The 22,876-nt window shown below is 55.0% G+C and overlaps 9 protein-coding genes across 9 annotated transcripts; 5 read left to right on the top strand and 4 right to left on the bottom strand.

Annotated features, from left to right (window-relative positions):
• Positions 1-505: 505 nt before the first annotated feature.
• On the top strand, positions 506-1,045 carry P168DRAFT_325045 (Metallo-dependent hydrolase; the record flags this gene model as incomplete). The annotated part of the gene is made up of 2 exons (XM_024840946.1): positions 506-551; positions 669-1,045. 2 exons carry the CDS (start codon positions 506-508, stop codon positions 1,043-1,045), a joined length of 423 nt encoding a protein of 140 aa, XP_024694738.1.
• A 1,537-nt stretch (positions 1,046-2,582) lies between these two features.
• On the bottom strand, positions 2,583-3,020 carry P168DRAFT_279616 (uncharacterized protein; the record flags this gene model as incomplete). The annotated part of the gene is made up of 1 exon (XM_024835803.1): positions 2,583-3,020. The coding sequence occupies one exon, from the start codon at positions 3,018-3,020 to the stop codon at positions 2,583-2,585; it is 438 nt and encodes a 145-aa protein (XP_024694739.1).
• A 1,372-nt stretch (positions 3,021-4,392) lies between these two features.
• On the bottom strand, positions 4,393-5,274 carry P168DRAFT_288108 (uncharacterized protein). The gene has a single exon (XM_024836714.1). The coding sequence runs from the start codon at positions 4,981-4,983 to the stop codon at positions 4,540-4,542; it is 444 nt and encodes a 147-aa protein (XP_024694740.1). The 5' UTR covers positions 4,984-5,274; the 3' UTR covers positions 4,393-4,539.
• Positions 5,275-6,368: 1,094 nt separating this feature from the next.
• On the top strand, positions 6,369-7,154 carry P168DRAFT_288109 (uncharacterized protein). Its single transcript, XM_024836715.1, has 3 exons — positions 6,369-6,523; positions 6,582-6,978; positions 7,038-7,154. The coding sequence occupies exons 2-3, from the start codon at positions 6,582-6,584 to the stop codon at positions 7,040-7,042; spliced, it is 402 nt and encodes a 133-aa protein (XP_024694741.1). The 5' UTR covers positions 6,369-6,523; the 3' UTR covers positions 7,043-7,154.
• Positions 7,155-7,415: 261 nt separating this feature from the next.
• Positions 7,416-9,467, top strand: P168DRAFT_288110 (HNH endonuclease signature motif containing protein). Its single transcript, XM_024836716.1, has 3 exons — positions 7,416-8,054; positions 8,134-8,360; positions 8,420-9,467. The coding sequence occupies exons 1-3, from the start codon at positions 7,817-7,819 to the stop codon at positions 9,086-9,088; spliced, it is 1,134 nt and encodes a 377-aa protein (XP_024694742.1). The 5' UTR covers positions 7,416-7,816; the 3' UTR covers positions 9,089-9,467.
• Positions 9,468-10,443: 976 nt separating this feature from the next.
• Positions 10,444-11,142, bottom strand: P168DRAFT_103150 (uncharacterized protein). Its single transcript, XM_024832524.1, has one exon. The coding sequence runs from the start codon at positions 10,884-10,886 to the stop codon at positions 10,482-10,484; it is 405 nt and encodes a 134-aa protein (XP_024694743.1). The 5' UTR covers positions 10,887-11,142; the 3' UTR covers positions 10,444-10,481.
• Positions 11,143-11,887: 745 nt separating this feature from the next.
• On the bottom strand, positions 11,888-17,314 carry P168DRAFT_309280 (putative Rho guanyl nucleotide exchange factor). Its single transcript, XM_024839286.1, has 4 exons — positions 15,477-17,314; positions 13,764-15,433; positions 13,195-13,707; positions 11,888-13,136 (listed from the first exon to the last, which is right to left on the bottom strand). The coding sequence occupies exons 1-4, from the start codon at positions 17,164-17,166 to the stop codon at positions 12,135-12,137; spliced, it is 4,875 nt and encodes a 1,624-aa protein (XP_024694744.1). The 5' UTR covers positions 17,167-17,314; the 3' UTR covers positions 11,888-12,134.
• Positions 17,315-18,367: 1,053 nt separating this feature from the next.
• P168DRAFT_325050 (uncharacterized protein) lies at positions 18,368-20,442 on the top strand (the record flags this gene model as incomplete). Its single annotated transcript, XM_024840947.1, has 2 exons — positions 18,368-18,767; positions 18,845-20,442. 2 exons carry the CDS (start codon positions 18,368-18,370, stop codon positions 20,440-20,442), a joined length of 1,998 nt encoding a protein of 665 aa, XP_024694745.1.
• Positions 20,443-21,036: 594 nt separating this feature from the next.
• Positions 21,037-22,823, top strand: P168DRAFT_316173 (MFS transporter; the record flags this gene model as incomplete). The annotated part of the gene is made up of 4 exons (XM_024839972.1): positions 21,037-21,305; positions 21,362-22,348; positions 22,409-22,540; positions 22,592-22,823. The coding sequence occupies 4 exons, from the start codon at positions 21,037-21,039 to the stop codon at positions 22,821-22,823; spliced, it is 1,620 nt and encodes a 539-aa protein (XP_024694746.1).
• Between the last annotated feature and the right edge of the window lie 53 nt (positions 22,824-22,876).

The raw sequence follows: 22,876 nt of genomic DNA on the forward strand, positions 1-22,876 counted from the left end.
TTTGAGATTTTACTTGATTTTGATTCTAATTTTATAACCTTTATATATATTATTTTTAAATAAAAATTAGCTTGTATAATAGCTTAAGATCTGAATTATAATCTTCTATTTTTCTTTTTTCTATACTAGTCCTGGATCATGAAAGCACCCTACCCTAAAGTTAACGGAACTGTACCTAAAACCTCGAGTTTTCTAGCCAATCACAAGCCACGCTCAGCGCTCTGGAACGGAACCGTACTCGAAAAATGGGTAGAGTTCCGTTCCACCCACTTATTAGGGTCTTATTAGGGCTATGATTGAAGTACTGGTTGCTTTTCAGCATACCCTGTCTCTCTGGATTTGCCGTAACCATGAAGTGTAGCAACTTCGTGGCCGCTCTTCCAACAATTGCTTGAGATTGCACACCGCGCAATACGTGTGGGTCACTAATTTTTATACACTGGCCAGCACTATCTTCCAACCGCTGATTGGTTTGTTGGCAGAAATGCTCGGCCGCTAGCCCGTCATGTTAGGGAGCATTGCGGTTTTCGCCACAGGCAGCGCCATGACAGGTGCAGCTTATTCGCTCGGCTTGGTGCTAGCTGGATAACATATCTAGGGCATTATGGGAGGCGCCCATTCCGCTAAGAGCGGAGCTTATCATTAGTGACAAGCTGCCCCTGGTGCAGCGACTTCAAAAGCTGCGGAAGATGGCGTAAGCCCTTACGCGCAGGCGACCATTGACGATGTTGCTGACCACATCCAGTACATTGGATGCTTGCTCGGCTATCGTCATGTCGATTTGGGGCCTGACTTCGACGGCATGTCGGCGGAGACTGACAGTTTGAACGATGTGAGTCAGTATTCAGATGTCATGCGCGTCCTACTGGATCGCAGTGTCGGGATGTCGGAGCTGCCAGTTGTGGTGAGAGGGGATGTGTTCCGAATACTGCGGGCTGTCGAGAATGTGGCAACGTCGCTGAGGGAGAGGAAGCCCCTGGAGAATGATGTGCGGCTCACTCTCCTAGCGTACAGTTGTTTCTGGGGCCGACTTCTCTCAACCTAGACTGTTTCAGCTAAGTACTAGTCGCAGTTCCTTGTACCCTCTGCTGCTACCAATTTATGTACCTATTGACTATGCCGTAATCATGGTGGATCTGGTGATGTTATCTGATCGCGCTGTTGTCACAGGATGTCTCTTTCGGGTAATTGAGATGGCTCTACATGATCTTGATTTGTTAACACCTGGAGTTAGGGGCTTTAACATTTTACAAGATATTTCAGGTTAAAAAACTTGCAGACGGGAGTAACAGTCCTATCACCTTACTTTAGCTTCTTAACAAACTCCTATATTGGACAAACATGCATTCCTAATGGGCGGCGGGTATTATTGATATAGGGAGACATCATATGATGGATAAACAAATAATTTTCACTTGGTGATATTCCTGGAGCCATGAAGAGTTGCAAAGTATGTACAAGCCAAAGTAAATAGTAAAAGGGCCTGCAGTTACCGTAACCAGCTCAACAGTCAGCTAACCTGCACAGTTCTCTTCCCACACTTGATTTTTTTATATTACTTCATCTGCAACCATTCGGCGAGCTTTTCCATAGTCTGAATCTCATCATTTTCATCACATAACTGAAATGTGTTAGTACATGTTTTACAATTTTTAGTTTGAATATATATAATCACTGATTCACCAAGTACCCACTATATAGACTGATTTTGAGTGAACAAATATATAAACTACCCATCTATATCACTGCAAGGAACTTGCGAGGGTGAAGGATGGGCTATTATGTGTTATCAATCTACTGACCTATATAATATTGAAAACGGCCGTGACTTGGAACAAAAAAAACGCAGGCCAAAGGGCAGCGATGCTACTGTTATACACAGCTGACATGCACACACATGAAATGCCGACAATTACCAAGAGCCTGACGAAATCATCGTAGACAGCGGTCCGAGCTGCCCCGCTATGGTTTGTGTCGATGTCTGCCTCGAGAGAGGGGAACAATGAAGAATGGCCTGACTTGATAGCTTGCTTCCTTGTAGACAGGAGGGGTTGCCGTTTAAGGTACATACTTGACCAGTAGGCGAACAGTTGACACAGTCAATATCAACAAAAGCCGCACCGCCTTACAATACACCACATCACAGGCTGATTCGATTAGTTTCCTAAAATCGAGACGGAAATCGCATTAATAAAACCAATGGAAGAGTTAATCATAATTATCTGGAGTATAAAAAACTGAAAACCATGCAAGGATATGTAGGGATGAAACCTATATAGTATAATTCAATTATTTGACAAATTCACATCACTTCTTCTAAAGTTTTTAATGGGTCATAATCACCAAGATAACAGCTATTATAATATACTTTATGTGCTGATCACCTACTGATATTCAACTGCTACATCACATACATTATAGAGCTATGGGCTTGTCAAATTCGTGATAATCAAAGGATGTGTGACAGGTATCTTGTTAGATGTGTGTACAAATAATGATAGAGAATAAACAATCAACCAAACACTTCAAAAATAGAAAAACAGCAGATAAAATGATAGAACATGACCAGCTTTGTTCGCTATTCATTTACAGCAGTCTGGGTTAAAGTAGATGCTCCAATTAACATCATCAGTCTCTTGCTGCGCAACAGGCTTCTGGCAGTTCATCTTTCCTTTGGCACCGACAAGACCCTTCCACTCAAATCTATCAATGGAACCGTTGATGATGTCCGTAATATCTAAGTTCCCGACTCGGGCACCACTGTCGATACCCATAGCACAGGTGCCATAGGTAACAAGGGTCTTGTGGTGCCCAACACCGCTGTAATCCCAACTTCCACCGTCTTGAATGTTTTTAACAATTTGCCGGCAGTCGTCGACAGTGGGAGAGCCATCCGAGCTCCCATTTTCATAGCGGATATCGTCGCAGTCATTAACATCACTGTTGGGGTCTTTGGGAACAGGAGAAGCAGAGACCACACCGGCCAGAAGGGCGATAACAGTCGGCAGTTGGATCCTCATCGTGATTCAGATGATTCGAGTTGTTTGACGGGAGGAGAATGTTTCAAAGAGATTTATAGAGGGTAGCTGGCTGGGGATTTATAGATGGTAGCTGGCTGTTGCTGTTGAGAGGCTTGAAAAACGAGAGTTCGATGGCCTTTATCTATTTCCCCGATGTACGCCACAGTGTATTTTGAACTATATACTTGACACTCGTAAATTAATCGCTTTGTCTTTTTGGGGCAAGATCATAGTCTGAAACCTTTCCTAAAGCCTTTCCAAATGTTGCCGTGCTTTGGTGCCGCGGTAAGATCGCAAAATCTGCAGTGAGACTATACCCACACTGGTAACAAGAAAGGAAGAAAAAAAAAGAAAAAAAACATACCGTGCGGGGACCCCACGCTCAATCGTCATAGACAGTGAATATCCATTTCGGCCCCCAACAAGAGTGGCAAGATCTTACAAGGATTCGACGATCATTATATGCTAGGTTTAATATAGCATGCAGTCATCAGTATCCTGTTCCTAGCTCAAACCTTATAACACGCTTCCCTTTACTATATCAAATCCAGGACTGTATGGAATCGATGGAATGCTGGTCGTTGGCTTGTCGGCTGTACCCGAGCTACGGCCCACGACAAGCAGGTGCCTATTTTGCTTGGTCTCAAGCCCCCTCCGCTTGACCCCGGATGCTAATGGTGGCTTGATAGTCATGCCTGTTGAATCCTTCGGCCTGGAACTATCAGCATCAACACACTAGATTGCCCGTGGAGTCAACCTCTCAGAAGATTGCTCTGATAATATGACATCATTGTATATTCACAACACCAACATAGCCGGTAAAGATCGTGAATCCTCTTTTTGCTAATGGCTCGGTGCAACACAGGCCCCTTGCCCTCGGGGGATCAGCTTTTTGTTGTCCTAGTTCAGGATACATCCATCCAACTGAAAACAGCCCCATATTATGTGGAACCTAAGCGAGGTAACCAAAAATAGTGATAAAGGTACTGGAAGGTAAGACGAACTTGATAGGTTGGCACTAGAGACATGTGATCAGTCCATCGGACACTGTTCTAGTTCTTGTAAACATGACTATTGGACTCCGCAAAGTTAGGATTTAAGTAGAAGTGCCAGTTTGAAGACACTGACCAAGCAGTCAAAGACCATGTACATTATGACCGAGGAACGATGGAGAAAAGGAAGTCAGAGTATTTTCGCCCTTGTTTGTAGTCAAATTAGAGACTGGTATAATTTCCTATCAGGGGCTTTCCCAATGAGATTGATCAAGACTTTACAGCTTATCCACACATAGCATCTCTTATAGCACTACACTTTTCAATAGAATCTACCCTACTTCGGCTGCAACAAATTTGTTGAGAAACGAATAATCAGTGTGCTATTTACAAAGCAGCCTGGACACAGGCTCGCAGGTCAGAAGCTAAAAGCACAAACAAAAGATGTCACGAAATAGTTGATGAACAAAACATATGACTACCACGCCGCAAACTTCGGACCGCGGCTTGAGAGCGTATATAAGTGCTTATGTGTGGTAGATCCCCCAATCAAGGCGGCCAACACCCATTCCACCGCGGTCACTCTTGCAATCCACCCTCCCCTTGGCCCCGACTTTGCCATCAGGCCTACCAAACTTTGCAATAGACTCGTTAATGATATCCATGATATCCTGATTTCCCATATATGCGGTGTTTGCGGCGTTGCCCTCTGCACCAAACGCGCAGGTGCCAAAACTGGCCAGGGTGTATTGTGCGCCAATTTGGGACACCTTCCAGGTGCCACCCCCTCTGATGTTCTCAACGATATGCTGGCAATCAGCAATATCAGGGGAGCCCTCACTGCCCTTATCAACGAAGGTGCTATCCTGGCAGTCGTTGACACTCTTGCGGGCGACGAGTTCGTTGGATGTGGGCGCCGCCTGGGTCAGAGCTAGCAGGCAAGCGATGGAGGCAGCAATAGAATAACGCATCTTGAAGGCGTTGAAACTGGAAGGTCGTTTGGTGAAACTTGAAGATAGATTGAAATAGGAAGATAGAGAAAGCAAGTTGTTTGATTGCTCGAGAATAGTAGAATGTGTGTAAGTATGGTCGGACCAATTGAGTGGGACGGATTAAAGGTTTTATATCTACCACAGATGTTGGCTATGGTAGGGCAGGGCCCGATCTAGCAATATCAAGCATTGAAATACCAATCATATGCTCGTTCTCACAAGAACTTTGTGGGTTAAGACTCAGTGCGATCATCGGGGGCTGTACAGGATGCTTTGGCAATATCCGTCTACAGTTTGAGATACCACGAGAAGGTCTACCGCGCGCACGCCTTGAAAAAGAAACGCCATGTCAATACAATCAACTCTTGACTCTATTGGTGTACTTCAAACTGACCGCAAGGTGGCGTGGAAGAACAAAGCTTTAGGTTATAAGCACTAGCGGTTTGCCTCCGAGTCATGAGACGGCAGAGGATGTTTGAACTATATTTGGTGTCTATATTCCTTCGCCCGCGACGATCTGATTATTCCCGTGAGATTTTAGTATATAGACAGTTCGCAACTCCGTTGATAGGTTCAGGTACGCCCTCTGCTACAAAATGTTGACTAGACGGAGGTTTTATGACACACTGATTGTTCAGCCTGCTATGGTCTCTCAATGGGATCGACAATTGTGGCTTGGCCCTTTCTCCACTTCTCATACCTTGAAGGGTTGTTGACAGCAGCACGTCATCGAGTTTATAATTTTGATGGAGTTCGGAGGGACCGATTCAGCACCCCACTCTTAATCATGTCTCTAGTACAATCTATTGATTGGGAAACAGCAACCTGAAGGATAACAATTGAAGTCGTAGGGGATCAACTAAGCTGAGCCATGCGATCAAATGGCTCGGGACACATTTCAGTATAGACAGCACTGAATACACAAAGAGAACCTATACTTGTTATCATCCGTTTTCAAGCATGTTAAATGAATGATGGGATATTCCCCGGATGGAGGTATTAAATAAATAACAGTCATATTATACCTCCATATTCATGATACGATCTTATTGAAGTTGGGCATAAGATGCAAATTCCCCCGCCTTTTCAATAGCGATCAGCATAGTGGACCACAGCATGCAGTTGAAGGATTTGCTTGCTGACTGTGTTTGGCTTGGGGGGTCTTTTGAAGACGCGGCATTTGATTTAGCCTTTGTGCTATAGCTGTGATGTGGGGCTAGACTGGGCTATGCCATGAATGAGTGTCGCACTACAAGCGCTCTGTCAGATGTTAGAGATATGGCATTCGCCAGGGGTCAGTGCTATGACCGTTTCTCCAATTAGAATATCCATGACATAGAGGCAGTGCTATAGTTATTATTGTTGCTCATAGATGTGTGAATGGAGATAGAGAAGAATGAAGCTATATAAACCCCCATGAATCGTAGGGAGCTCTCTGTTCTGTTCGAATTCAAGACATTCTCTTTTCACAGATCTATTCTACCATACTCTATAATTTCCCAGTCCCACCACTTTCAGCGTGAGTTCTCCTCTAACACCGTTGTCTTGTCTTCTGTCAACTGATCATGATATCTCAGATGCACGTGACTTCATTCCTCACCTTCACCTTGGCCGCTGTTTACCCTGCGATGGTAGCAGCCAAATATGATATCAAATGTGAAACTAGTGGCGCCAGTCCCTGGACAGAAGATGTCACTGCAGCCATCAACCAGATCAAGGGAAAGTCGGATGGCCCCGGACAGAGCTGCGTAAACCACAATGCAATTGGAAGTGATTGCACAACTATTGCAAAACATTACAGTGCTGGCCTTGCTACCTGTAACTCTCAAGGCGATATTAAGTGCAGTGATGTTGCAGATGTTGTCAACGCTCTGCAGCAAGAGTGCAAGGCTGATGTGGAGGGCCATGTACGTGTTGGGGGGACTGCAAAATTTAATGGAGTGGACATTAGGGTCTTTCATCAATCAATCAGTGGTAAGTTGTTGATGACATGATGTACATTGAAATATGCTAATACTAATATCACTCACAAGGCTAGTGATAATATACCACACAGGTAAATTTCACTCTATTTTAGTTACACATTTGACATATTTTTCTCCTTCAAGCTATGTATTATAGTATACATACAGTAAACATGTGCATCCACCGGTCCAAATACCACGAGTCCTGTCATAACCTAACTGCATACCAGAATAGATGTGTGCATTATATGAGATTTACTATGATATCATAAGCTAGGAGGTATGATTTCTAAATACCACTGATGTATCAAGTTGTACTATCACAAGTTGCTTTGAGACAAATTCACTACTGGTGTACACTATTACTTTTTAAGAATCTAAAATAATTAATCCTGACTACTTATAATCATTTGATATATGTTTCTACATGACATGGCAAGACAGTCTGCCAGGTACCTTCATTAACTGCAAAGAATATACAAAAAGCACCAAGTCAAAACCTCAGGTGTAATAGGGCTGAGGGAGTGAGGGCTCGAGGAGATTTGCTGACCTGCGGTGGAATTCATTCGTTCGACAAAATCTCCTTGATTTTGGATGCTTGACTGGATCTTCTAAACCTTGATACAATCGCGTTGAGCATTTCGTCATCATAACATAGCTTGCCCGTCATCATCCCATCATCCCATCTCTCCCCTGTCGCTTCCCGTATTGTTTCCACTCCCCCCCTTGTTGAGAGAAGAGCGGTATCTCTTTCCTTCCACTTTAATTCACCCTGTTCTCGGCTCTTCTCATTCAAACCTCATATTTCCTTCAATCGCCTTTCTCCAAACGCCTCCCTCATCATCAAAATGGACATTGCGCCGGAATTCCTGGACGCCCGCCGTCTCGCCCTGGTCGAACAACTGGATACTCTAGTCGCACCAACCAAGATTGGAATAAATACATCGACTTGGGCCTGCTTATGGCTTTCCGACATCGGGAAGCTTCAGAAATTGGTTGATCTGGCCAAGTCGGCGGGCTCCGAGGGATTGAACGGTGTGGTTTCACAACTGACCCACCCAGATGTCACCTCCACGATACGGAACTGTGAGTAATCAATTTTAGTCGACCGAATAATAGTGTGACACGGGATGATCATCAAGAGCGAGGGCTGACGTATTCCTAGGGTCGACTACTTCTAGACCACGCGACGAGGACAATTCTAAGAAAAGAGGTTCCGATGGCATGGCCAGTCCTCAGCCCCTGACCCAAACCAAAATTCCCCGGCTTTCGAAAGCTGAACCAGACGTGACAACCGGAACTGGAACCAGCAGTTCCGTATCAACCCCACCCGTGAAGCAGGGATCGGAGTCGCCTGCCAAGAGAGCACGGTCCAGAAATGCCCGAAAAGCCGTAAGTAGCCTAGGTCTTGACTGAGTAAAAAGGGGGTTACTAATACCTGGACGCTGTAGTGCCTGGAGCGCGATCAGGAAACGTGCGTAATAACCAAGGCTGGCGAGCCATTGGAGGTCGCGCACATCTATCCGTATAGTTTGGGCCAGCGTGAGGCCGATCCCAGCCAGTTCATGTTTTGGAGGACCCTGGGGTGGTTCTGGACCGACGAAAAGATCCAGGCGTGGAAAAGTGCCGTGTTAGGCCCACAGGGCACGGAAACTTGTTCGAACATGTTATGCTTGGGCTCAAACGTGCACGGCCTATGGGGAATGGCTCGGTTTTCCCTGAAGCCCATCGAGATCTCCGAAGACAAGAAAACTTTGAAGGTCAAGTTTTTCTGGCTGCCCAATTTCTGTTTTTCTCGTCATGTTCCGATGACGGCGTGCCCCAAAGTGCCCCAGGATCCCAGGTGCGGGCCAAAAAACACGAAGCTTTGGGACTGTGACACGGAGAAAATCATCGAGTCCGGTGAGGAGATAATCCTACGAACCGACGACCCAGAAGTTCGCCCATTGCCCTCCGTGGAACTACTTGAGATGCAGTGGATACTAAACCGGGTCAATGCCATCAGTGGCGCCGCCGACATCCCGGAGGATGAACTGGATCCCGACCGAGAATTGCTGTTTGGCAAGATTCCGGAGGAGGGTTTGTTAGACGAGGATTCGTCGGAAGACGAGTTGTCATAAAGACAAACCCCCAGAAGCCCCGAGTTCCAGAGATTCCCGGCCATTATGGAGGAGAATCGGCGTAGTCTTTCCAAAAGCCCGAAACGGCAGGAGGAAAGGGAGGAGAGTGAGCCTCCTGCTCTCCGAACAAGGGATCTTAATACGTATTGAGTGTTCCAAAGGCATATCATTCAGAGAATGCAGTTTTCAATCAAGTCACTATTGAATGATTCTACACTCGCGGTGAAGTTGTACTGGTTCATTCCCCACGTTCTCTTACTATCGGCCACATGTTATCTAACATAGCTAGGTAGTTCTCCCAATGTAGCGACAGATGCAGGATTTGTAAAAACCCCGTACACATTGGTGTTTGAAAAGAGACGTAGTGTACTGAAAGAGCTCTCGATGATAACACCACTCTATAATGCGTGCAACATCATGTCATGATCGACGGGTGAAGCCACTAATGGTGAGGGCCCAGGGCTTGGCGTCTCACGGCCAATTCGACCCCGAGGATTGCGGATGGTGGGTTTCGTGGCCGGCGAACCCCCACAGATGGCAACTGCTAGGGTCTGATTTCCAATCTCGTTCAATTGAGATCATGCAGCCAATCCCTGAGCCTGTGCCACTTCCTTGGTTTGAAAGTTTTCAAATTTGCGCATCCCTCGTAAGCAAAGCAATGAGAAGTGAGAGCCAAATGAGAAACCCCTAGGCCCACGGCCAACCGATTTTTCAAAGGAGAGGAGGCATTTCCGGATGATCCACATGAAATTATACGACTTCATCGTTCAGCGCACAGGCGATTAATTCACTGAGCGATGAAAGGGAACCAATCGCACAAACAATCATCGAATCGGCTGGGTATGAACGCTAGCGGTGGTTACATCATTTTCGCGGCGCGATTAATATCCCCGTCCGATGCATGAGCCACAGGTGGATACCCCGCGCCGTTCCGGCTAGGGCAGTTCGAATCGCTTGGTTCGATTATCCTGCTCCCATGGTGGCGACTGCGCATCCAGCTCGCTGCGCTGTTGACCCTCAAGCTCGTGTGGGATGGCTTTACCCCCCAGCTCGTTCATCGGTTTGTTAGGAGAGGCCACAGAAACCGGGGGGCCGGCTCTGGCCGGCGCCGGCGGCGACGGAGTAGGAAGAATATTGCCGCTGCGACCAAAGCAACACCGGCTACGCCCCCGACCACGCCACCAGCGATGGCGCCGGTATTGTTACTGGACGTGGACTGATCACCGTCGACCGGAGCGGACGACGACGTGGCTGTGGTGGTTTCCGAGGTGGCCGAGGCACTGGTCGGGCGCGCGGCGGTGGAGGAGGGCACCGTAGTGGGTGACAGGGTGCCGGAGGGTAATGCTGCCGAGGTCAGATTCCAACGAACATGCGCAGCCACAGTTTGAGCAACTTAGGGGCACTCACTTTGGGCCATAGGAGTTACGATGTATTCACTGGAAGCGCTGGGTCCATCCGGGCCGCAGCCGACATACCCATTGTTTCCGCCGAGCTTGCCCCACCAACCAATATCCTGAGCCTCGCAGCAAAAGAGCCCGCCATTGAGGCCCGACGCGAACATGGACCACGTTTCGTTGGCGCAGTGCGCTCCGTCAATGACTAGTTCTCTGCATTCCGATTCTTCCATCTCGTCCGGGCAGCAGTAGACACCGTTTGACGTTGAGCATGTGGACTCCCGAGGGCAACAACTAACAAAGCCATTGACAGTACCGGACTTGTTACTACACTCTTGACTACCGATAGGGCAGTTCGTCTGGATGCGCATGCCAACCCCGTACGGCAGATCCAGAACGTCCATCTTGGCGATGATATGGCAGAGTGATGCGGGTAACGGAAGCCACGAGGGTGATTTGAGGGATGAGATTTTTCACACTGCACGAATGACACTGGGAAAAAGGGTTTTGGGCCAGAACACACGAGGTAAAATAGGGGTGGATGCAGCCATTTTCAGAGCGAAGATGCATTGGATGGTGCATTAACCCCGGTGCTCGCTAACGCAGCCAAGCCGTGCCGGTAGACGGAGCGGGAAAGGGGGCAGGATAGAGGGAGTTCTCAATGGCTGGGAATGACGGCATCCTGGGCGGGCTCTCCACCAGCCATGCCTCTTCCAGGTCAGATCACCACGTCGGAGGGTAGGAACAGCCGAATGAAGAAAACAAGACGCTTACAACCGAGAAAACAAACAGAATGTAAGGCAAGTCCTTGCATTGTGGCGATGACACCTTGGCAACACGGGAAGACCCACGAACTGATTCTCCACCAACCGGAGCAGCACACAACATGCACGTCTTCCGTTATAGACACTAACCGCTATATATAGGGCTGTGAGACTGGGACCAGACCGCACCCGCAGGGACCTGTAAGAGAGCGCACTGTCCAGGCCAGGGGCACGATCGCCGCTGGAGGTTCTGAGGGCGAACTATCGTTCGGCGTCCCATTATACCGAGGTGTACATTTTCTCATGGTTATTCTGACAGCATTTGTATCAGCGTATATACACCGTGTAGGGTAGGAACTGTTGACTCCATATCGTATTTCGAATTGCGATCTCCGACGATCGATCGACATGAAATGATGGGCTATGAACGCCGCCAAATTGTTCAAGATCTATCGAAAGCGGTGGAGCCTGGATGCGTCTCTGGTTTCGTTCTGAAATAAACATGGGGCGTACATGCTTCCCTATCGCGGGGTAGTCTCTTGATGTAAGGACCTGATGTGATGAATCAAGACAGTGTCAAGTAAGGGAGTTTCTACGGCATCATATGGTTATGTACATGGAGTATATTCCGGTTTCATCATGAGACGAGGTCTTGGCCCCTCCTCGTCTGTACGAAATCTGTCTATGCTAGACGTGTTTGCAAAACATGATCAAAATACATTCATCCAGTGACATCGAACAGAGATGTAGAGTAAAAGAGGTAAAAAGTGGTTGGGGTATAACATGCACATCAATTCATCACAAAAATCAACGCCACGCTTGATCGCCTCACTTCATTGCGCAATAAAAAAAGAGAAAGAAAATAAAAAAAAAAGGGGGGGGGGAAGATCAGTCCTTTTGTCCCTCGTTCTCGATTAATTCGAGGATAATCAGACTACGCTCGTACTCGGGATGCTGCATGCTAATCTTAACGGTGCGACCGCTATTGGCCAGCGCGGGCCCGTTGGATAAGCCACTAGACAGGTTGACCATCCCCCCTGAAGGCATAGGGATGCTGTTGGCGCCGGAACCCGGAAGACTGCTGCCGTCATCCAGACAGACGACGCCGTGGCCCGGGATGACCTGGCGCAGGCGGCCGTTCATGGCGTTGCGAACCTCGACAAAGTCGTCATCGAACAGCAGCAGGAATCGGCCGTACAGACAGGCCGAGTTCGCGCGGCCGACGAACTCCATCACCACGCTGCGGGAGATGTCGCCGTGCTTGTTCACGTAGATGGCGCAGTCGGTGTAGACGACGAGGAACTCGCTGTCGCTGAGCCGGAACATGCCCAGCGGGCGTAGACCGGTGATCCGCTGCGCGATGCTTTGCAGCTGGGCCTGCGCCTCGGGTGCCTCGGTGCGAAAGTCCGGTACCGACCAAGTCTGCTTCTTGTCGATGGTCAGGATCTCGATACCGCGGTGGGTAGAGATGGCTAGCGACGAGTGGAACATGTTGATCCCGTAGCTTTCAGCGGGGATGTAAAACTCGTCGTATTCGCGGAAGAAGTCGGTCTGCGCGCGCCGCGACGTAAAGAATCGGCTGCGGCTGGACGCCGACTTCTGGACAACCGGCTCCAGCACCTTGAAGGTCGACGACAGGCCGTCCCGCTTCTTGTACATTACCAGTGTGCGGTCCTTCATGTGGCCCGCCGCGAAGAAGCCAACCTCGCGGGCACCGGACAGTTTCTGCGGCGCCCGACGGGCCGAATCCGCCGTGGTCTGTGAGGCCACGCCGCTGGGCGGACAAACCACGTCCAGGTGGTAGGCGATCAGGGACTTGTCAGCGATGAGGAGGAACAGGTTAAACTCCTCGAAGACGGTGATCTGGGTGACGCGGATGACGGGGATGACCTAGGAACAGTTAGATGGAATTTAATACATCGGGCAGGGGAGGGGACGCAAGACATACGCGAGTCCAACCCCGCGGATCGTCGTAGGCGGAGAGGTAGACGCCGTAGTCGGTACCGATGGCGCACATGCGGCGTCCGGCGGGCTGCTCGAAGACGGTGGCGCAGTGCACGGTGGTACGGCAGACGGGGGGTGGGCGTGGCCGGCCGGCGGGGTAGCGACGCTCGACCTCGCGGATGGCGCGGTCCAGCGGGGTGCCGGTGATGGCGACGCCGCGGGTGGGCAGGGAATGATCCGAGGGGGCGAAGGCGGTGTCGGCCAGCACGCGCAGGCGGAAGGGCTCGGCATTCTGGGCGAAGAGGGCGGCGGCGTGGCGGGTCTTGGCCTCGACAATCTTCTCGCACCAGTCGCGGCGATCTCGGGCGGAGGCGGCATAAAGGACGTAGCTACCGTTGACGCCCAAGTGCTTGATCTTGAAGGGGTAGAGGACCTTGTCGTCCTTGGAGCTCTCGAGCACGGTGGCGGGTACGAGGGTGTGGCCCCCGCCGCCGTTGCCGCTGCCGCTGCCGCCCCACTGCCCCCGACGAGCGGGGCCATGGCGCCGGCGCCGAGGCCCTGGGGCTGGGTGACGGTGGTGACACCACGGACGGAGGACTTGACGACGGGGTCGTCGGTGGTGCTCTCGAGGGCGAGCAGGTCCATGGGGATGGGCAATTTGGAGACGTCGTAGCACTCGTGGCGGACGGTGCGGGAGCGCTTGGCCAGGACCAGGTAGTGGTCGAAGAGGATGGCGTGGCAGTCGACGAGGAAGCGGGTGCGAGTGCCCGGGCGCTGCAGGTCGCCGCGGTGGACGACCTCGCGGCCGAGGTGCTCGAGGTGCAGCTCGACCTCCTTGCGCATGTCCGGGCGCAGCTGCAGACGCGCGCCCAGCTCCATCAGGTCGACCTTCCGTGCGGTCTCACCGACCTTGTGATCGCAGTCGAGAGCGACGAGGCGGATCTCCTCGATGGCCTGGGCCAGGTTTGCCTTCTCCTCCGAGTCGCGGACCATGTTCTTGTGGACGGTGGTCAGCAGCAGGGTGTAGCGCTGGATGCGGGTGATGGGGGCCTTGAGGTAGGTGTCCCAGCTGAGGCGGTTGGAGCGCTTGTGATCGCGAGCCTGGCCGAGGAAAGCGCGGAAGGCGACGTTGCGGTCGGCCTCGCGGCGCACCAGGTAGCTGGCGTGAGGGAAGGTGGCTGCGTAGTCGACGTAGACGGCGCGGGCCTTGCGGATCCACTCGCGGAAGAGGTCACTGAAGCCGGCGATGAAGGGCCCCTGCTCCTTCTGACGGTACTTGAGCTGGGCCAGCAGGTGGTCCTCGTTGACGCGCTTAACGGCGTCGACGCGGCCGAAGACGTCCTGCAGGAACTTGGGGAGGCGCTTGGCGGGGAGGAGGGGCGGCTGCATGGCGCGCAGCTGGTCGCGGTAGAGCTCTCGCAGGACGTCGAGTTGGGCGATGAAGGCGTCCTCGGTGGTGACGATCTCGTGCAGGTTGTTCTGGCGGTCGATCTCCTTGCGCGGGTGGGCCTCCCAGACCTCCTTGGGGACGCGGTAGAAGGTCACCCAGTCCGCGGCCTTCTCCTGGGGCGCCATGGGCTGGGCTCGGAGGTTGACCTTCTTGAGGGTGCGCATGCAGTGGTGGGAGTAGCAGCGGCCGTTGACGCCCTCAGGAGCAAACTCGTGCAGACGCGGGGCGTAACAGCCGGTGCCTGTGATGGGGACGAGCACACCCGACAGGGTGCCAGGGCCGAACCTGACCCACTCCTCGTCGGGGACCAGGGCGCCGGCGGCGCGCATGCCGGCGACAACGCGGGCGGCGAGCGTCTCGGCGTCGGCGACGTTCATGGTGGGGACCTTGTGGGTGAAGAGGGCGACAAGAGCGTCCACGACGGCCTGCTGGCGCAGGTCGGTCTCATCCTCGCACAGCTCGCGGATCCAGGCGAGGATGGCGCTGACGGCCCAAGGCTCGGCGCAGCGGCGGAAGTGATCGGACGAGAGCTTGGCAAGGTTGGGCCGCTTGCGGCGGCCGGCGGGGATCGTGGGTAAGTCGAGGCCCACGGGGGGCACGGGCGCGGGCGCCGCGTCGGCGGGGGTAGCGGGCGCGACGTACTCCGGGGACGGTAAGGTGTGGCGGGCGGTGGTGGGGTCCTGGGGGTTGGGCAGGGCTTGTAGCGGGCGCGGTCGGCATCGGTCTTGGAGCGGGTGGGGGTTTCGGCGCGCGGTGCGATGGGGTGGGTGGAGAGGGAGGAGGACCGCGGCACCTGCGAGGGGCTGGAGACCTCGGCAGGATCCCCGGTCGTCAACACGGGCGGCGGGGCCGGGGGTCTATCGGCAGGGGGCGGCGGTAGGTGCCCGCCGGGACCAGGTGGGCGAGCATGCCAGGAGCGGGCTCGACAGGGGCGGGGGGCAGGGGGCGCATGCCCGGGTGGAAGAACAGGTCCTCGGGCCCACTATCCCCGGCGTCGGAGCTCGCGCCCGCACTGCCGACGGGCGACCAAGCCGCCTGCTCCTCCTCCTCCTCCTCCTCCTCCCGATCCTCCTCTCGATCCTCCTCCTCCCCCTCGCCCTCGTCCTCGTCCTCGTCCTGGGCCTCGTCGGCTGGCTGGTCGCCGGCACGCCGGCCGTAGGCTGTGGGGTCGGCCAGGCCGCCGGTGCCGCCAGCATCGACGCGGGCGTGATACGGGGTGAAGGCGGGAAAGAAGGCGGGAGGTACGGCGGGGTAGCCGTAGTCGTTGGAGGAGTCGGAGTCGGCGGACGTCCCCGGGTCCCCGACGCCGGCGGTGGCAGGGGCGTGACCTGAAGAGTGGGACCCGTGGGCACTGCGCAGGGAGGCCGGGGTGGCGGCGTCAGTGTCGCGGCGGGCGCGGCGCTCGGCCAGGGCGCGGTCCTCCTCGTCGGCCATCTGCATCATGGCGAGGCCGGCGGCGGCCTCAGCGTCGCTGTCATCACTGTAGGCGTCATAATTGATGTTATACTGGCCGGTCCCGGTAGAGATGTTGCCATTGGTGTGGGTGTGCGTCTCGTCCGGGGCCAGGTCGGCGAGCGCGTCGTCGTCCTGGTTATTGTGGTCGTCACTGGCCCCGCGGGATTCCTGCACGGCGGCCTCGACTTCCCGCATCAGATCGTCGTAGGCAGCGGGCGGCGGGACCCCGTCGCGATCTTCAGCGATGGGCGGGCCGGGCAGGGGCCGGGCCTGCGGGTGGCGTGTCAGGGTGTCGGTGCGCCGCGGAGGGAGGGGAGGGGTGGGCAAAGCGCGGCCGGAGCCGACGCGTGGAAGGCTCCCTCGTTTGGCGGCGGGGTCCTCCACGGGTGCGGCATGTACGGGGGGCGGCGGAGGGTGGTCCTCGATGGGGCGTTCAGTCCAGCGTGGGGATTGGGGGCCATATGTGACAGGGGTGGCGGCGGACCGGGGTGTGATGGGGGGCGGGGCGACGCCGTACGGGGTCCCGGGGGCGCCGACGCCGTAAACACCGCGACCGCCGTAGGGGTGATCCGGCCCGCGCGGGGGCGGAGGCGGCGGTAGGGGCTGCGTAGGGGACAGCGGGGTTTGGGAGTAAGGCAGGCTGGGCGGGCGCGGGGGGAAGGCGGGGGCGCCAGTGCTCTGGTAGGCGGCGGGGTTGTAGGGCGGATGCTGGTGGGCGGGACCGGTGTAGGCGAGGGGACTATAGCCCAGGGTGGTTGGGGTGGCGGTCGGGGTGGGGTACTGTTGGGGGTTGTAGGGGGGGGAGGACGAGGCGGCGGACGCGGTGTACTGGTAATGGTGAGAGGAGGAGGAAGAGGAGGAGGGATGCTGATAGACGGGGGCGTGGGTAGACGCCCGCGGACGCACGCGCGGCGGGGATCTGAGACCGTAGCCACCATCGGGACGTGGCAGCTGCAAGTCGGCATCATCGCCCTCGTTGTAGCTGGGCATGCGTCGCAAGGGGGGGTAGCCGTTGGGGGGACCGTTTTGGTAGTGGCCGTTTTGGTAGGGGCCCTCTTGGTAGTGAGCCATGACGGCTCACGGGTCGACGGTCGATGGGAAATGACGGGGAGGACCAGGCAGAGTGTGTGTGCGCGTGAGATTGGAGGGAAGGTCCGAGGGAGGGCAGAGGAACTAAAAATGGTAGCGGCGGTGGAGAGAGAAGCCACGCGGAGAGATGGGGTACGCCAATGTCGGAGCGGGGGAGGTGAAGAGACGAGGATCAAGAGGAGAGAAGAAGAAGAGAGAGAGAAGAGAGAGAGTGGATGAGAAATGAGGCTGAGGCTCGACCCAAGCGGCCCCAAGCGGCCAAGCCACGCGGAGGGGAAAAGTGGAGACAGTGACGGCGATGGGTCAGGGGGAGAGCATTGACCTGAGGAAGAGGTTGGACGATATAAATCGAATGAAGAGATCAAAAAGCTAGTTCTAAATCAGGGTGACATCCTAGAAACAGACAGAGTCAGCTTGACGCAACGGTGCATGGGGGGAAGTAGCCAGGACAACGCGCTCACAGTGCATAGTCGGACGGGGCAGGGATCAATCCTAGCGCGAAGGGTCCACTGGGGAGTCATGGTAGAATGTTGGCGATGACGTGATATGATGGTAGGATTGAGATGGACGATGGAGATGGAATGAGGAGAAAATGAAGCCGAAGTTGAAGTGAGAAACGAAGAAAACGAAAAAGAAAAGAAGATGAGGTTGACGCCTGGAATCTCAGGTGGTGATGGACACCTGTGGACGCCTGAGGATGAGGTTGACACCTGGGCGACAGATGCCTCAGGCAGCAAGATTCTCAGGCCCTCTCCATGCACATCGACCTCAATATCGACGTTTATATCAACTTCAGCTGCAATTTCACTTCATCAATCCTCCTTTCATTCTTGATATACAATCTATCTGTATAAGGTCATATCCTGTTGGTCTGATCTCCCTTGATCCATCTCCCCGTCGGACGACAATATATAATTACATGATCGACATGACAACCATCATCTCTCCTCCACCCCGAACAGAAGATGAACGTGTGGAATCCAATCAAAGAGATATATTTCGAATTCCTCCTTGGATCTCGCATCCTCAGCCCCAGAGAGGCTCCAATGATGATATCATCCACATTCCACCCATATCCCTGGCCCGGGGATCAGACAGACCAGGACCCCGTTCTTCCTCTTCATGATCCCTGCGTCAATCTCGTACGATCCCCATGGGTGATCTCTCTAACTGACCGACAAGGATGAGATCTCTCATTCATCTCGCCTTCCTGGCTATCCTGTCCCTCCTACGCTCCGCAACCGCGGAGCATCCTCCGCCCTGGAATGGCTCCACCACTCTCGTCCCATACGTTGTCGACCCGCTCCCCCTCGGCTCTGTCCGCCCCCAGGGCTGGCTCGCCGATCAGCTCGCCCTCATGGCAGAGGGGTTGCCAGGCCACGAGCACGACTTCTACCGCTACGTTCGCGACAGTGTCTGGGTCGGCGGCACCGACGAATACAGCGACGCCCACGAAGCCCTACCCTACTGGCTCAACGGTCTCGTACCCCTGGCCGCTTTGACCGACAGTCCCCGCCTCTGGAACCAGGTCCGCAACGTCTCCGATGCTGTTCTTGATCGCCAGCAGTCCGACGGCTGGCTGGGTCCCGAGCCTGCCGACGGCCCCCGCGACCTTTGGGGCCGCTTCCCCCTTGTCCTGGCCCTGACCCAGCTCGCCGAGGCCGACCCCGACCGTGCCCCCGCATCCGGGACGCTCTGCACCGCTTTGTCGCCTGCACCCACACCATGCTGGCCGACAACTACCGCGGGTACATCTCCCCGGGCGACGATGACCCCCGCGGCTTCATGGACGTCTGGGGCCGCACTCGCGCGGCTGACCTGATGCTCTCGCTGCAGTGGCTCGCCACCCACGACCCACGTAACGGCACGGAGACGCGCCGTCTGTTCGACTGCATGTACTGGCTGCAGCGCGGATCCCACGATTGGACCCAGTGGTACACCGACGGCGTATACCTCGCCGACGACCTCGACACTCTTTCCGCAGATCAAGTCAACCAGAACGGCCCCTTCGAGCACGGCGTCAACATCGCCCAGGGGTGGAAGTACGCCGCCGTTGTGCGCCGCTTCACCCATAACGACGCCCTGGCCGACAGCGCCCGCCGCGCCGTCCGCTGGACCCTGGAATCCCACGGTACCCCGTCAGGATCCATTATCGCCGACGAGAGCCTCTCCGGCCGCAGCCCCACGCGCGGCACGGAGTTCTGCGCCGTCGTCGAGGCCCTTTTTTCGCTCGCCTACCTGCACCGCGCCCTGGGCACCCCCGGCCTGGCCGACGCCGCCGAGTGCGTGGCCTTCAACGCCCTCCCCGTCATGGCCCTGCCCGACTGGTGGGCCCACCAGTACGTCGCCCAGACCAATCAACCCATCTCCCACGTCCTCGACAAGTCCCCCTTCTCCAACGTCGGCACCGACGGCCAGATCTACGGCCTCGAGCCGCACTACCCCTGCTGCACCGTCAACCATCCGCAGGGCTACCCCAAGTATGTGGCCGGGTCGTGGGGGCGGGTGGGCCGCCGCGGCGTCGCCCACGCCCTGCTGGGCCCCACACACGTCCACACAAAGACCGGAGGCGGTGTTTCCGTTGACATAGTCTGCGACACAGTCTACCCCTTCTCGCCTGTGCTGACCTACACCGTGCAGGCGGACGGGCCGGCCGACCTTCTCGTGCGCATCCCGGAGTGGTCGGCACCGCGCGACACCCGGGTGACCATGGACGGGGGCGCGGCGAAGGAAGCCCAGCCGGATCCCGCCACCGGTCTGCATACGATCCCCGTGGACGCTGGCAAGACACAGGTCGAGGTGCGCCTGGCGCCGACAGTGCGCGTGGAGCAACGTGCCAACGACACGGTGTCGCTCTTCCACGGCGCGCTGCTGTACGCTATCCCCGTGGGATTCAACGACACGTCGACGCTGGACCCCTCGTACCCGGAGGGGACCGCGCCGGAGCAGGTGCGCAACCACGCCCTGCAGCCGACGGGGCAGTGGGCGTACGCCGTGGACCCGGACACGGCGCGATACGAGGGACTGGACGAGGATGGAGGGAGCCTCCCAGACCCGTTGTGGACGGTGGGGGCTCCCACGGCGATTATAGTGACGGGATGTCGGATTGACTGGCCCATGCAGGACGGCTTCGCGTCTAACCCGCCGTTGGGAGAGAGTCGGCGCTGTGTGGAGGAGGCGGGACCGGTGCGGATGGTGCCGTATGGGAGTGCCAAGTTGCATATGGCGGAGTTGCCAGTGATGAAGCAGTCGTCTTAGTGTGTGCTGTCTTGTCCACCTTCTATGCAGTATTGAGGATATCATCGTCGCATTGGAGCTAGGGTTGGGGGCGTCAGGTGACCGACCTTGCACCTACCATATATCCTATATAGTTTATATTTTAGTCATCAGCAATTGATATTTCAGCAGATTTCAATACCTGGTTTATGCTTGACAACCATGTCTGTCTGATCCTGCCTGGACCTCGAGACATGCCGAGGCAGCGAGGCTGACGTCGAGGACCCATTCGAGCGCTGGTCGACCCACTGTTCAATAATCAATTCAATATTATATCCGATATTTACTTATATATCTTGTCATGAATCGACACACAGTACAAGCTTCGCTGTTTGGAGGATACTCCAGCATTCATAGTTGATAATCTTGATCATTCACCTTCAATAGATCATCCGTATAAATGAAACCCAGGAGAACCTTATTCTTGGCCTCCCTGTTCCATTGTCCTAACCATCCGAGTGGGTCCAGTCGGGAGTCGGCATGACGCGAGATCCACTCAATAAAACATCAAATATTGGATGAGATTGGAATCCCTGAATCCCTGAATCCTGGTGCTACGCACATTGTATCGGTATCATGCATGACCACGACCAGCATGATCCTCGCTTCTCCCGCGCGTCTATGGAGGATCCGGAGCTCGTCGAGCTCGATCGTATCGAGACGGCCCGACTACAGCAGCAGGCCACCGTCGGCTCGATGCGCAATCGCATTCCGCGCGAGCAGTGGCTGCCCCTAGGTGCCGGCAAGCCCTATCCCCCCGAGCTGCCCAACTCAGAGGACTACGTGGTGGAATTCGAGGGCGCCGACGATCCTCTGCACCCGCAGAACTGGCCCATGCCGAAGCGGTAACGTATCTCCTTCAACCATCCCACAGTCAGTCATACTGATTCGGACCACGTAGGATCCTGATCGGCTCCCTCCTCACGTTCGGCGCCCTCGTTACCTCCTACTCCAGCGCCATCTTCGCCACGGCCTCCCCCGGCGTGATGGAGGAGTTCGGCTTCGGGTCTGAGGTCGCCGCCCTCGGCACGACGCTGTACGTGCTGGGATTCTCGGCTGGCCCGACGGTGTGGGCGCCGGCGTCGGAGCTCGTCGGCCGTCGCTGGCCGCTGCTGATCGCCATGTTCGGGTTTGATATCTTCTCCATCGCGACGGCCGTGGCCAAGGACACGCAGACCCTGTTTCTGGCCCGGTTCTTCTCGGGCTTCTGCGCCGCCAGCATCATCGCCCTCGTGCCAGCCAGCCTGTCGGACCTGTTCAAGAGCCACCACCGTGGCGTCGCCATCGCCATGTACACCATGGCTGTCTTCCTCGGCCCCTTCACGGCGCCCTTCATCGGCGGCTTCACTGCCGCTAGCGACCTCGGCTGGCGTTGGACATTGTACGTGCCCGCAATCGTCGGCTTCGCCAGCCTGGCACTCATGCTATTCTTCTGCCCCGAGACGTACGCGCCCACTGTGCTCGTCCACAAAGCGGCGGTCCTGCGCCGCCAGACCCGCAACTGGGGCATCCACGCGCGCCAGGACGAGCTCGAGCTCGACTGGCACCAGCTGGTCACGAAGAACCTGGCCCGTCCGTTCCGCATCCTCTTCACCGAGCCCATCGCCCTGCTGCTGACGCTGTATATGTCCTTCATCTACGGTCTGTCCTATGCCCTTCTTCAAGCATACCCCATCGTTTTCCGCGACATCTACCACATGCCTGCCGGGGTCAGCGGCCTGCCTTTTATTGGCCTGATTATCGGCGAGATGACAGGCTGTGCGTTTGTCCTGTCCGGGGGCCGGTCCTATCAGCGGAAGCTCGAGGGGAATGGGTTCATCACTGTGCCGGAATGGCGTCTGCCGCCGTGTATCGTGGGGGGTATAGCTTTTGCAGGGGGTTTATTCTGGTGTGTCTTCCCCTCTTCATGAAGCCCACACATATACCATATATATTCTAACGGTTATAGGTTCGGATGGACCGGCTATTCCCACTCCATCCACTGGATGGCACCCACAGCGTCCGGCGTGCTGATCGGTTTCGGCTTGACCACTATCTTCATGCAATGCTTCAACTACATCCTGGACACGTATTCCCACTTGTAAGTGACCTAACTTTACTCACATCCCGAGGCCTCCCTAACCAAAGATAGTGCCGCCTCTGCCTTCGCAGCAAACACCATGATGCGCTCCATAGTCGCCGCCTGCTTCCCTCTGTTCACCGAGCAGATGTTCCACAACTTGGGCATCCAGTGGGCGGCGACACTGCTGGGCTGTATTGCCGTCGCGATGATCCCTATTCCGATCCTGTTTTACCTCTTTGGGGGGCGGATCCGCGCGATGAGTCGTCTGGCGCCGGTGGATCCGGCGGGGAAGAGTGTTTAGACTGATGACCGTATATAACAAATGTTTCAATTAATTGGGATAAACGTACGCTG

The sequence above is a fragment of the Aspergillus campestris genome (genome assembly GCF_002847485.1).
Source record: "Aspergillus campestris IBT 28561 chromosome Unknown P168scaffold_3, whole genome shotgun sequence".
NCBI lineage: Eukaryota > Fungi > Ascomycota > Eurotiomycetes > Eurotiales > Aspergillaceae > Aspergillus > Aspergillus campestris.

Excerpts from the sequence above, each read along its gene's own strand:
- P168DRAFT_288108 (XM_024836714.1), bottom strand. The coding sequence starts at position 4,983 with ATGCGTTATTCTATTGCTGCCTCCATCGCTTGCCTGCTAGCTCTGACC.
- P168DRAFT_288109 (XM_024836715.1), top strand. The coding sequence starts at position 6,582 with ATGCACGTGACTTCATTCCTCACCTTCACCTTGGCCGCTGTTTACCCT.
- P168DRAFT_288110 (XM_024836716.1), top strand. The coding sequence starts at position 7,817 with ATGGACATTGCGCCGGAATTCCTGGACGCCCGCCGTCTCGCCCTGGTC. Across the intron at positions 8,055-8,133 it reads CACCTCCACGATACGGAACT|GGTCGACTACTTCTAGACCA; the intron begins GTGAGTAATCAA and ends ACGTATTCCTAG. Across the intron at positions 8,361-8,419 it reads CCAGAAATGCCCGAAAAGCC|TGCCTGGAGCGCGATCAGGA; the intron begins GTAAGTAGCCTA and ends TGGACGCTGTAG.
- P168DRAFT_103150 (XM_024832524.1), bottom strand. The coding sequence starts at position 10,886 with ATGGACGTTCTGGATCTGCCGTACGGGGTTGGCATGCGCATCCAGACG.
- P168DRAFT_309280 (XM_024839286.1), bottom strand. The coding sequence starts at position 17,166 with ATGGCTCACTACCAAGAGGGCCCCTACCAAAACGGCCACTACCAAAAC. Across the intron at positions 15,434-15,476 it reads CCCCCGGCCCCGCCGCCCGT|GTGCCGCGGTCCTCCTCCCT; the intron begins GTTGACGACCGG and ends AGCCCCTCGCAG. Across the intron at positions 13,708-13,763 it reads CCGTCCGTGGTGTCACCACC|TGGGGCGGCAGCGGCAGCGG; the intron begins GTCACCCAGCCC and ends CGTCGGGGGCAG.